Source organism: Microtus ochrogaster (assembly GCF_000317375.1).
Source record: "Microtus ochrogaster isolate Prairie Vole_2 chromosome 6 unlocalized genomic scaffold, MicOch1.0 chr6_random_2, whole genome shotgun sequence".
NCBI lineage: Eukaryota > Metazoa > Chordata > Mammalia > Rodentia > Cricetidae > Microtus > Microtus ochrogaster.
The window spans coordinates 12,236,685-12,250,183 of NW_004949095.1; the positions used below are offsets into that span (position 1 = coordinate 12,236,685).

General features: G+C 39.8%; 1 protein-coding gene and 1 long non-coding RNA gene across 2 annotated transcripts in view; one reads left to right on the top strand and one right to left on the bottom strand.

The window, feature by feature from the left end:
* LOC101993561 (dimethylaniline monooxygenase [N-oxide-forming] 3) overlaps positions 1-5,063 on the bottom strand; it is a 16,101-nt gene extending 11,038 nt beyond the window's left edge. Inside the window, exons 1-2 of the mRNA XM_005363978.3 lie at positions 5,047-5,063; positions 3,805-3,942 (exon numbers count right to left, since the gene is read on the bottom strand). Coding sequence (XP_005364035.1) covers positions 3,805-3,936 — 132 coding nt within the window. The 5' untranslated portion in view covers positions 3,937-3,942; positions 5,047-5,063. The remainder of the gene's footprint in view (positions 1-3,804; positions 3,943-5,046) is intronic.
* The window catches only part of LOC106144259, a 28,528-nt gene that overhangs the window by 7,520 nt on the left and 7,509 nt on the right, over positions 1-13,499 (top strand). The window lies entirely within an intron of this gene.

The window sequence follows — 13,499 nt, forward strand, 5'->3', positions numbered from 1 at the left end:
CACACACACACACACACACACACCACCACCACCACCACCACCAACAACAACAACAACAATAACAACAACACATGCCCCAAACAAACAAACAAACAAACAAAATCTCACAGCAATTCAGAGTTAGATTTAACTCCTGTAGAATTTGCTTTAGGTGGCCTGGAGTTTCAAATGGCTTTCAAGTAACACTATAGAATAAATCTGGTGGAGGGCAATGACCAACAAAGTAGTTCCTATGGAAGATCACACTATAGGGCCTCCTTGTTGCAGCTGCTGCCTCAATCAATGTATGTGTGAAGTGAATTAAAGACACTAAATAAAAAGTAAATGTGTTTGCTTATGGGTAGGCTGTACCTGTGTGACCATGTGCATGTGCCCCCATCATCTGTGTGTGTGTGCATGTGTGTCTGTGTAGGTCAGTCTCAGGTGTGTGTTCCTTAAGAGCCATCCACTCACTGAGAAGGCTAGGCTGGCTAGTAAGAAGCTCCAGGAATCCTTCTGCTTCTGCCTCTGCCTCCCAGTGCTGGGATTACAAACTTGGCTTCTGAGGCTTGAACTCAGATGCTCACACTTGCAAAGTAAGCAAGCATTTTAATGACTGAGCTAGATTCTCAGTCCAAGGCATTACAGGAAACTGAAAATTACTGTAAGGACCGTGAAAAGAGAGCTGAAACTTTACTTGGGTCTCTGAAAACACCAAGGTCGCGTGAGTGCTCTCTAGGTCTCAATGAATTATCTGTCATTCTCAGTAGCTCCATAAGCAATACATCAGTAAGCTGTCTGGATTTGACCTTAAGTTTTGTGATGAAAGACTAAATTACAGGTCCTAGCCGGGCGGTGGTGGCACACGCCTTTAATCCCAGCACTTGGGAGGCAGAGGTAGGCTGATCTCCGTGAGTTCTAGGCCAGCCTGGTCTACAAGAGCTAGTTCCAGGACAGGCTCCAAAACCACAGAGAAACCTTGTCTCGAAAAACCAAAAAAAAAAAAAAATAAAAAATTTGAATTACTAAATTACAGGTCCTTATGGATAGCTGTTGAGTTTGTAGAGAAACATGCAGACGATTAGAATGTTCTCATTAGGTGTCATGTAATTCGAAGCTGATGGCTGAGCAGCTGATGTCCCTTTAGGAAACACTGGAATAGTACATCATGCCAGTCACTATCACTAGCATGATGGGAATTTGTTTATTGTCAAGAGACAGATTAGCAGGTGTATGCTTGTTTCAAAAAGGAATGTGACTTTGAACCGGGACCCATATAAACACTCCCTCCCCACACATATGCCATGGGACCCGAGTTTTCTGCTGTTCATGCACCTGAGTCATTTGTATGGGACTTTTGAGGAGGTGAAGGGATTTGTAGCTTCTGGTGAGTTTAGGAAGATTGATAAAAATGGTATTTCAAGGAGAGAGGAAAGAATAAGGAAGAAATTAATTCACACAGAGGCTCTCAACCTGAAAAATCCTCAATCTGAAATGTTTTGAGCACCAACATGGCAGGTGCTGACATTGTCCTGCATAAAGGGACTTTGTCAATAGTGTTTATCTTTATAGAGCACAGTGCCCTCCCACACTCCCAACATTACTACGTTAATTGTACTACCTTGTAGACTGTGATAAAATAACATCATATACATGTAGGCATTGCATAGCAGCTAAACCAGAATATTTAGAAATTGTATCTTTTAAAACATTAAAGGTATGCTGAGAAACATAGAATTAGTGTGCATATTTTGAGGCACAATCTGATGTTTCAATGCATAGGTACAATACATATTGACCAGATTAAGGAAATGGGTTTCTATCCCTTGTCATCCTGTTGTACTTGGAGTGCTTGGGTGATTCTCTTGTAGTTATTCAAAACGACTTAATTGGTTACTATACACTATAATATAGAGCATATTACTTTAGTCTACCTGTGCTTGGGTGCCTGTTATCTAATTTCCCAGTGTCTTCCCCATATCTTACCTTCCCCAGGCTTTAGTATGTACTACTACACATTCAACTACTTTAGAATACATTTTTTTTTCATTTAACACAATGACTTCCATTTTTATCTGTTTCCCTGAAAATAATAAGGTATTATTCTTCTTCAGGTTGAGCACTATCCATTCAGACCGTGTGCCACGCTTGCTTCATCCATCCGCTCCATTTGCCTATTGTATCTTGAGCTTCTGGGGCCATAGCCATTTTCTTTTTGGCCTATATTAATGTCTGGAAGTGCTTCCCCTATTTTCTTCTAGTAATTCTGTTGTTCTGGATCTTACAGTGAGGTCTTTAATGTGTCTTTGCTTTATTTTTGAGTGTGTGAGAGGTATAGGGTCAAGTTTTAATCTTCCATTAATGAATATCCTGTTTTTCCAGTACCATTTTCCAAAGAGGTTACCTTTTTTTTCTAGTGAGATTAAAAAAATCATAAAAGGAATCTCATTCATAATTGGCACAAAACTGCAAAGGAGCTGGGCATAGTGGTACACATCTCTAATCCCAGCATTTGGGAGGCAGAGGTAGGCAGAGCTCTGTGAGTTTGAGTTCAACCTTGTCTACAGAGTGAGTTTCCAGACAGCTAGGCCAGGGCTATGTAGAGAGACCCTATTTCAAACAAACAAACAATGACAACAACAAGAACAGAAAAAACACCCTTTTCAAAAACAAAAAAAAATTACAAAGGAGTAAGTTTAATCAAGAAGTGAAAGACTTTTCAATGAAAATTGTAAAACTCTGATTAAAGAAATTAAGGTAGACCTCACCAGATGGAGATGACTGTGATGTTGAGGGGCGGAAGGAACTGATGTCACTATGCTCACACTACCCTAGCTATTTACAGGCTCAATACAAATTATTGTTCAGTCTACCAACATACCAATGCTATTCTTCACAAAACTAGTGAAAATGTCCTGAAATTCCTTTGGAAGTACAGAAGACTCCAAATAGACACAATACACTTGAACTAAACCAAACCAAAGCAGTATAAAGAAACAAGCAAAAACCCCAAAGCTGGAAGTAATCACATCAACTGACTCCGAAATATAATACAAAGCTCCAGAAACCAAAACATCACGGTATTGGCATAAAAACAGACACATAGACTAGTGGAACAGAATACAGAGCCTAGAAATAACCTAATACATTTGTAGCCAACTCATTATTGACCAGATTCACCTGGGAAATTGAAATTTGGGATCGCTAAAATGACCTTTGGTGACCTCACATTTAAAGCATTTCTTTATTTTTGTGTGACAAAAGTATACACATTCAAGAGCATGCCGAGGCCAGAAGTTGACACTGGAAGTTTTCCTCCTTCACTTTCCACTTTCTTTTTGATGGTCTTTCCCTGAACATGAGCTCACTGATTTGGCTAGACTGGTCAAGCAGCCTTAGGTATCAGCATGGCTTTGCCTCACAACATAGTACCACAGATGTGAGCTGCTGTACCTGACCCCTCGGTGTTTCCTGGGGATCCAAACGCAGATCCTCATGCTCACGGGGCTAAGCTCTTTACTCCCAGACCTGCCTAGTGGCTTTTAAACAGGAAGATATATCTCTCTCTTATAAAATGTACCTAGTATTGGACTATGGGTTTTATTCTTCAAGGACTCTTACTCTTGATTTATCAGAGGTGAGTTCTGTACACAAAAGAACTTGCTAAGACACCTGGTTTTCTAAGTTGCAAAGAGCTTATTTCAGACCTGCTTCTGTTATTGCATTTTGTGGACTCCAATACTGCTAGGAGTCACAGCTGCCCCCTACGCAGGCCTGGAGCCTCCTCCTCCGCTTTTCTTTCTGTTGCACAGATGCCCCACTCACTGAGAATTTCCACAGGCCCCCAACATCATTGCTCCTCTCAAAGCAGGTGGGCTCCAGGCCCTCCTCCAGACAGCTCCTGATGGAGGCCAGGCCACTGACGCCTGCTCCAATGATGGCCACTTTCTTCTTCATGGGTGCCTGTGGAGAGGTGCAGAGATCATTTCTGAGACCTTACTTTGCTGTTTACTTTTGGCTTAATGAGAAATTTTGCTTTGGCACGCGTGATAGCATTTCTAAAGTACTCCAGAACTCCTGTTAGTCATCAAAGTACTTCCTGATTCTTCTCAAATAAAGCAGCCTAACAGTCACCAGAAACCTTGAGATTTGTGATGTGAATCTCTAGCACTACCTGTGGTAAACTTACATTTAAAGCGTTTATTGTGTCTGTGTGTGTGGGGGGGGCCGGTACGTCCACACATGCACAAGCATGTGAAGGCAAAATGTATTAAGCATTTTGTTTTCAGTCAGCTCCCTAAATTAAGAGATTCATAGCTAAACTATATGAACATTCACCCACAGCACACATTCACAGGTATGTTCTAGGCACACACATTTTGACACAAATGTTTACATGTGGATAAAACAAACTAAGATGTATGCATAGATGTATGATGGCCTCTCTGTGAGAGAGGGTAGATTTCATGACCATCAGCAGATGCTCAGGTTCCTTCTATGAAAGCCAGGGATTTTGGTCTAGCTTATTGAATCCTCCTGCATCCTTCAATTCATCTCTGGATTATTTGTAACTTATGAATAGACATACAGGAAAGCCTGTATATCTATTTTCCTTGACATAAGACTGAGAACACCCAGACCTGAATAAGTCAGATAGTCAGTCCTTTTCCTTCCTTAACAAAAGTTAAGTCATTGCCTTCCAACAACATCTTCCCCTTCTCGTTCATTCTCAACTCTGTTCTCTTCCAAGAACACTATGCTTCCTAATCTTTTCCTATCTGCAGGTTCTACCACTACTTCTCTATTTTTCTTTTTAGGTAAAATTCCACAGCTCTGCAAACAAACAAAGTACTTTTGTATGATTAGATGATTAGAATCATGTTCTAGGCTATCCAGGAAAAATAAAACCCAAACCACTTCCCAAATGGCATGCCATGTTCATTCTGTACACAGTGAATGCAAAGCCACGCAACTCCACTCACCCCCCCACCCCCCTCCATACTCCTCTTTCATCCACCTCCCAGATGCTCCCACCCCAGTCCTTTGCAATAGCTTTTCTTTTCCCACCTTTTCCTTGTCTTCCTTTCTTCTGTGTGTCTAAGCCCTGAGTCTTCTGCAATGTCTGAAAGAGAAGATGTTGGGCACCTGATGGCAAGGGAGGTTGTTATTGGAATAGGAAGGAGGAGCTTCTCTTAAAGGGATAATCCTTGGTCCAGTAGTAAGTGAACACACACTCCAGCTCCTGTAATGTGCAGGTCTCTGGGGCCACCTTTCTAGTCACCCAGACCTGCTTTCCTGTTAGCTGTTAGCAGCAGTTAGCAATCCCCAGAGTCACCTGGGAGGTGGCAATTTCTCCAAGCCTCTATGGTTTTTGAGTCTATTTCCTTATGTGTAATCACAAAGCTTACCTTATTTTTCTTATTTGTAGGTCTTTTAGGGTAGCCTATAATAACCTTCCAAGTTCTATAGAAAACTCCAATTAATCACAATTGGAAATAGGCAGGCCAACATCAAAGATAGCTTTTCTATGCTACGAAAAAGTAATCCTTAGCTTGCTAGTCACAGATATAGCAAGTCAGTCAGAGCTTAGGTCATGGACTTTAGAAAGATTGTATTATTCAAATGAATCTCATTGAAGGTGTTGTGGGTCTTCTTTGAGAACTTCCTTAGCATCTTCAAAGTTAAAATCTGCAATTGTATTCTATAGGGAGGAGTTTATAAGTGAAAGTGCCTCTTGCTATTGCAATTTACCTTCCTAATGGACCTCTAGTAGGAAGAGGTGTCCATTGTACTCTACCTGCTCAGAAGGGAAGAGACTTCCAAGCAGGCAAAGACCTGCCAGGAGACAGTGCCCATTCTTCAAGACCATCACTGCGTTGTCACCTTCACCAGTAAACCTGTCTGCCTACTTACAAATGTAGGTCTCAGTATCTGAAACTGCCTACCACTTGGCCAAAATGGGATAGAGACATATGTTCAGAGCCATGGGAGAGTGTTCTATTAAGGAGCCAATAAGTCAACAGAGTCAAGCTCAACTCTTCAGAAGGCAGTGAAGAATAAGCTAGCAGCCGGGCGGTGGTGGCGCATGCCTTTAATCCCAGCACTCAGGAGGCAGAGGCAGGCGGATCTCTGTGAGTTCGAGACCAGCCTGGTCTACAAGAGCTAGTTCCAGGACAAGAACCAAAAGCCACAAAGAAACCCTGTCTCGAAAAACCAAAAAAAAAAAAAAAAAAAAAAGCTAGCATTCAAGTGTACTTCCCACTTTCTCTTCCATGAGGTTCAGTGTGGTTGGTTTTATGTTGAGGCCTTTGATCCACCTGAACTTGAGTATTGTGCATGGCGATATATATGGATCTGTTTTTATTCTTCTATGTATTGGTATCATGTTATGCCAGCTCCTTTTGCTGAATATGCTTTCTTTTTTCCATTTTATATTTTTAGCTTCTTTGTCAAACATCAACTATTCATAAGTATGTGGCTTTATATCTGGGTCTTCAATTCAATTCTATTGGTCCTCCTGTCTGTTTTTATTACTGTAGCTCTACATTAGAGTTTGAAGTCTGGGATTGTGATGCCTCCAGAAGTTCTTTTGTTGTACAGGATTATTTTGGCTGTCCTGGGTTTTTTTTTGTTTTTCCATATGAAGTTGAGCATTGTTCTTTTGAGGTCTGTGAATAATTTTTCTAGGATTTTGATGAATATTGCATTGAAGGAGACTACTTCCCAAATATAACCCCAGTAGCACAGACACTGAGAGAAACAATTAATAAATGGGACCTCCTGAAACTGAGAAGCTTCTGTAAAGCAAAGGAAATGGTCATTAAGACAAAATGGTAGCCTACAGAATGGGGAAAGATCTTCGCCAACCCCACATCAAACAGAGGACTGATCTCCAAAATATACAAAGAACTCAAGAAATTTGTCATCAAAAGAACAAATAATCCAATAAAAAAATAGGGTACAGACCTAAACAGAGAAGTCTCAACAGACAAATCTCAAAGGGCTGAAAGACACTTAAGAAATGCTCAACATTCGTAGCCATCAGAGAAATGCAAATCAGAACAACTCTGAGATTCCGTCTTACACCTGTCAGAATGGCCAAGATCAAAAACAATGATGACAGCTTATGTTGGAGATAATGTGGAGTAAGAGGAACACTCCTTCATTGCTGGTGGGATTACAAACTGGTACAGCTGCTTTGGAAATCAGTATGACTATTTATCAGAAAATTAAGAAACAATCTACTTCAAGACCCAGCAATGCCACTGTTGAGAATGTAACCAAAAGATGCTCAATCATACCTCAAGTGCATGTGCTGAACTATGTTCCTAGCAGCATTATTTGTAATAGCCAGTGTTGACAGAGGGTTCTGTTCCACCCTATCCCACATTCATTCAGTCCCAAAAAAACACACAGAGGTCTACATTAATTATAAACTGGTTAGCCTATTAGTTCAGGCCTCTTATTAACTCTTACATTCTACATTAAGTCATAATTCCTGTCTGTGTTAGCCACGTGGCTTGGTACCTTTTATCAGTTAGGCATTCTCATCTTGCTTCCTCTGCATTTGGGTTACACCTGCAGACTGAGCCTTTTGTCTTCCCAGAATTCTCCTGTTCTGGTTGCCCCACCCATACTTCCTGCCTGGCCACTGGCCAGTCAGTATTTTATTAAAATTCAAGTAACAAATCTTCACAGGGTATAAGACGATTGTCCCACAGCAAGCCAGAACCTGGAAACAACCTAGATGCCCCTCAACTGAAGAATAGGTAAAGAAAATTGATGTAGGTAGGTCTTCTGTCTATGTGTTGCTTTCATTGGTCAAATAAAGAGACTACCTTGGCCTTTGATAGGACAGCAGCTTAGATAGGCGGAGTAGACAGAACAGAATGCTGGGAGAAAGAAGCAGAGTCAGGCAGATGCCATGGAGCCAGCCGCCATGTCAGACATGCTGAATCTTTCCCGGTAAATCATGACCCCATGGTGATACACAGATTATTAGATATGGGTTAAACAAATATGTAAGAGTTAGCCAATAGCCATTAGCTAGAGCTAATGGGCCAGGCAGTGTTTAAATGAATACAATTTGTGTGTTGTTATTTCAGGGCATAAGCTAGCCATGTGTCTGGGAACTGGGCGGCAGGAACGCAGCCCACTGTTCCTTCTACAGGAAATGTGGTACGTTTACACAAGGAATACTACAACAGCAATAAATAAAATAAATGACCTCTTGAAATTTGCAGACAAACAGATGGGCCTAGAAAAAAACCAATATTGAATTAGGTAACCCAAATCCAGAAAGACAAATATAGTATGTAATCACTCATAAGTATGTTTTAGACATAAAACAAAGAAAAACCAGCCTACAGGCCACAACTCCAGAGAACCTAGACAACAGTGAGGACCATAAGGGAGACATACATGACTCTATATAGGAAGGAGAAAAAAACAAGATCTCCTGAGTAAATTGGGAGCTTGGTGGTCACTGGAGAGAGTAGAAGGGGAGAGGGGATGAAGAAAGGGGAGTTGAGAAAAAATGTATATCTCAAAAAATGTGAAAGGAAAAATGTTGTGCTAATAACAACAATTAAAACGTGTATATTGTAAACAGAAAAGTAAAAATAAGCTAGCACTTAAAACCATTTATGAAACTTGGTTAGTTATCTAACTTCAACTGAAGCCTTTTGAAAAAGTTATTTTATAAGCCTTATTTTCTGTAAGTAATCTAATGCATATATCTTTAATTGTCATTTTATTCAAGTATTTATAATTCTGCAAAATTGAGACTTAGGTTGTTGAATATGTATTTTCCAAAAGAGTCATCCCAGTGTGAGCATGGTCACAAAACACCTCACAGTCTAGAACAGGTGGAAACAATTGAAAGTGACCTTGTATAATGACAGGTATGGGTGGAAAGACAGACGTATGCCAGTGTCAGGTCATGTTTAAAAGTAACTGCAGAATAATGACCATTTGTCAGTGTACTTGAGTTTTAAAGAAGCCCTGGCTTCGAAAAGGAGGTGAATTAGGTAGAGACACAAATATCTTATTTCAGTTGACACGGCTTGTCACATGTGATTAAATAACCTCTGAACGGCACAACACACTGTGCTTGTGACTGGGGCATGCTTGCTGTGCACATCACTCTGCCTACTTTCCCTACCAACTGCACTTCCCCTGTTCATATAATCCCTCCTCCCTCTTTTTGGCTGGACTACCTTACCTCTATGATGGCAGGGTGGTCACCAATCTGATGATAGGAAAAGGCTATTTCGGGCCCGGTCTCCACTACTGTTAGTAGTCTTAGCTGGGGGGGGGGGGGCATCCTTGTAGATTTCTGAGAATTTCCCTGATGGCTCTCTCTATCAAGATCTCTCTTCCATTGCTCTCCCACTCCATCCCTTCCACAACTGCACCAACCCATTCCCTTATGTTTTCATCCCTTATCCCCCCTTTTACTGACCCTGCCCCAAGTTTATCCAGGAAATCACATCTATTTCCCCTTCCCAGGCCAGTCCATGCGTCCCTCTTAGGGTCCTCCTTACTACTTAGCTTCTCTGGAGCTGTGGACTGTGGTCTGGCCATTCTTTATTTCACATCTAGTATCCACTCATGAGTGACTACATAGCGTGTTTGTCTTCTGGGTCTGAGTTATCTCACTCAAGATGATATTTTCTGTTCTATCAGTTTGCCTGCAGATTTCATGATGTCATTGTTTTTTTTACAGCTAAGTAATACTCCATTGTATAAAGATACCACACTTTATTTATCTATCCTTCAGTTGAGGGGCATTTATATTGTTTCCAGGTTCTGCCAAACCACACTCTTATGTTTTAAATTTTATACTAGAATTAGAAGACAATGGTCCACTGTTCTATTATTACAGTGCCCTTTTTCCTACTTATTCATGTGTTACCAGTGTAATTTCATATCATTTCTGAGTTTTTTATTTCAACTGGAAAGTTCTCATTGCATTTTAAAACATAAGGTAGGCCTAGTGATAAGCTAGTAGTATTTCCTTTTTCATGTAGTGTTTTATTATCCTGAAAAAATTTCCCCTTTCAGCACTTAGAAAAGTGATACCCTACAGCCTCTGCTGATAAATCTACTGAAATCCTTGTGGTGGTTTCATTGCAAGTGATGAGTCTCTTTATGTTGTTGATGTTTTCAAAACCGTGTGTCTGCCTTTGGCAAATGTTTATTGTTTGAGAAATGAAGGCCGGGCGGTGGTGACACATGCCTTTAATCCCAGCACTCGGGAGTCAGAGGCAGGCGGATCTCTGGGAGTTCGAGGCCAGCCTGGTCTACAAGAGCTAGTTCCGGGATGGGCACCAAAGCTACAGAGAGACCCTGTCTCGAAAAAGAGAAATGAATAGATTATTTAATTGTTTAAGGTGGTCTATGGGTGCTAAAAAGCTATAATGTGGGTATTACAGCTGTAATAAATGTCTTTGAAAAATCTTAGATAACATGAAAGCAGACACAAGATGCACAAATGGCTATTACATTTTCAATGTCATAATGAGCAATTATTAAAAAATTCTTTTAAATACGTATGCAAGCAATGTAAGCATGGCTATACAATCTAAAATAAACTTTTACTAAGGAAAAAATATGGATGCATGTATACATTAAGTAGTTGGCATGCTTTATCCTGTTGAGCAGGGGATCAATGTGTGAGTGGATGAAAGAGCCAAGATGAAACAGCAGTCAAATGAATAAACAGTGTAAAACACAAACAACTTTTTCTCACTGGGAAAAACAGGACAAAATGTTCTAGAACATAGATGATGATATTACGCATTTTGTTCTGGAGCTAACAAGCCAGTGCAAATTTGAACATGTGTTTAAAACAAGGTCAGGCTGTGGTTTGTGATTTTTGGTTGTCGAGTGTATTGTTGAGCAATACTGTGTTGAGAGCTGGATCCAAGCACAGGGCCCGTGGGCTTCCTTCACTCACTATCCTCTGCCAAGGGTTAAGGTGACTTGTTCTCACATTGCAAGTGTAACTCCATCTCACAGTTCCTACCTAAAGCTTCCACAGTTGTTTCTGAGGTGACAGAGAGACTGATGTCACCAGGATGACAGCCATCATCAGAACCTTCTTAAGAGAGAGCCCCGTGGAATGAAAAAGTTTCCATTGTGACTTAGCAGATTTCTTGTATTGGTTGGGCTTGGCATTGGTGACCAAGATAAACTACTGGGTTACAGACCATATGAGCTGGAACTGGGATTAGGAGCAGGAACATAGTTCAGAGTTCAGCCCAGAGCTCTTGGCTGTTCCTGTTCCTACATTCGACATGTGAGGTCTGACAGTGCAGCCAGGAACATTCCATAAGGCTAGCAGGAAGCAGAGTTGGAGCTTTTTGAGCTAATGTTAGCTCAAGAGTCACAGCAGACAATTAAACAAGACCTTTACTTTGAATGATATAATTGTTTAGGATTAAATTTTAGGATTAAAATTTTAATTAATATCACTAGACACCTTGGGCAGGACAATTTTTCATTTTATTCGCCTATTCTTGGGACTTTTTGGATATTTAACCCTCTTGGAATATAGTTGCTGATAAATGTCAATTATGCCTGCCTAGCATTAGAAAAACAGAAAAAAAATTAAGCCCTTGTGTCTACCATTATCAGCTATTCCAATAAAGAAGTTTCAGTATCACTGAGAACTATATACAGGGCAACTATGTTTTTATATTTAGACGAACAACAACAGCAACAACAAAAAGAATTGATTTATTCAAATTGTGGCTTACTAGTTCAACACATATTTCAAGAACATGTGTTATGTGTCAAACGCTGAAGGAGGTAGTGAGGACAAAGAGATTTATAAAATCCAGAAAAGACAGACATAAACAATTATTGTCCCTATAACACTTGTGAGCACATGTATACACACAGATACATTTTTATTTATTAACATAGTAAATAATTGTCTACACTATACCAGGTAATGTTCTAAGAATCACGCATACCTTCAAGTACGCATATTCAAGTGCGCTCCACATTGTTTTCCCTAGCCCTAACTTTCTGATAACAATATTTTATATTTAAAACATAAGTCTGAGTTATTAGTCCCAACCCTAGGCTGCCATTTAAAAGAGAAAAAATATCATTTATTGACTTATAAATAGTTTAAAAATTATTTATACAGGCTATCATTTAAAAGATAAAAGACTTTGAAATTACCTTAAATAGTTCAGAGTTTATGAAAATACTGCATGTTGGAATGGAAATGCTGGGGTAGCTTTTTTTTACTGTGGCCCTCACTGCCGATGAAACAAGTCGATGTGAAGAACAGAGAGCAAGGGTTGAGGAAGTCCTGGTACTTTGTACGTTTGTGAACTGGATTTTCTGGCTTGGCTTCTGAAGGTACTGGAAGATATTCAACTGCTCTTTGATCCTTTTCTTTGAGAACAGAAAGCACCACGGTTAATCATGTAACTCAGCTTCTCCTGATGCTGGAGTTGAAGCTGTGGTATTATCTCTAGTTTGCAGTCAAATTATATATATATATATATATATATATATAATTTCTGGGACTGACATGGGCTTGAGAGTAGCCTTTACTCTCTTGACATCTGAGTTTTCTGTCTACCCTCTATTCATGACTTTGTTGTGGTTAAACCTGCATAGACAATCCTAAGAACAGGCAACAGATTCTTGGAGAGTGAAAGAGTCATGTCTTTCATCTTAGATTTTCTTCAGCACCCAGCATGATGCTCTGTTCATCAGTAGGTTCTCAGGACATTCCTTGTTTTATGGTCAGTAATCAGAAAACTAGCTCTATAGAAGAGGCACATTTTTAGCAGTTTCTCCTCAATGATGTGCACTTAAATTTAAGAAACTTCAACAAATACCATTGTTCTGTTTCTCATTCTCTTGTTGAGATGAATGATTATAGCATCTTAATTTAGGTGATAACCTAGTTTGGGAAGTGACTCAGAGCACAGAGCATTTTGTTTCTATTCGGAGGTTTTATGTATAAACCTGATAATAAATGACAGTCATTGACTAAAAAATGAGATAGGTGAGCAAAATATATGAAATTTATGCAAGAAACTGGAAGTTACCAGAAAACTTCATCTTAGCTATTTTATGTGTGGCACCACAGTGATGGATTTTCTATAAATTTCATATAGAAACAAAACTTTCCGTAAGGTGCTTAGTCCTAAACGTGACAGCTTCTTCAGCCACATGAGCCAGGGTTAAGCCCAAGGTATGCTTGAGTGTAGTGTTGTGGTACTTAAGAGATGGGAGAGAGGACAGTGCAGGAGATGAAATGAAGACTAAGAAAACTCAAGGGGAAATGGTTGAGATGAGACAGATCTGGTTTGAAACTCAATTTTATCTTTTAAATTTTCTTTATTTTCCCCTTCCTTCTTAAAAAGGATTTTTTTAAAGACAGGGATTCTCAGAAGATTCAGAAGAAGAAGAAGAAGAAGAAGAAGAAGAAGAAGAAGAAGAAGAAGAAGAAGAAGAAGAAGAAGAAGAAGAAGAAGAAGAAGAAGAAG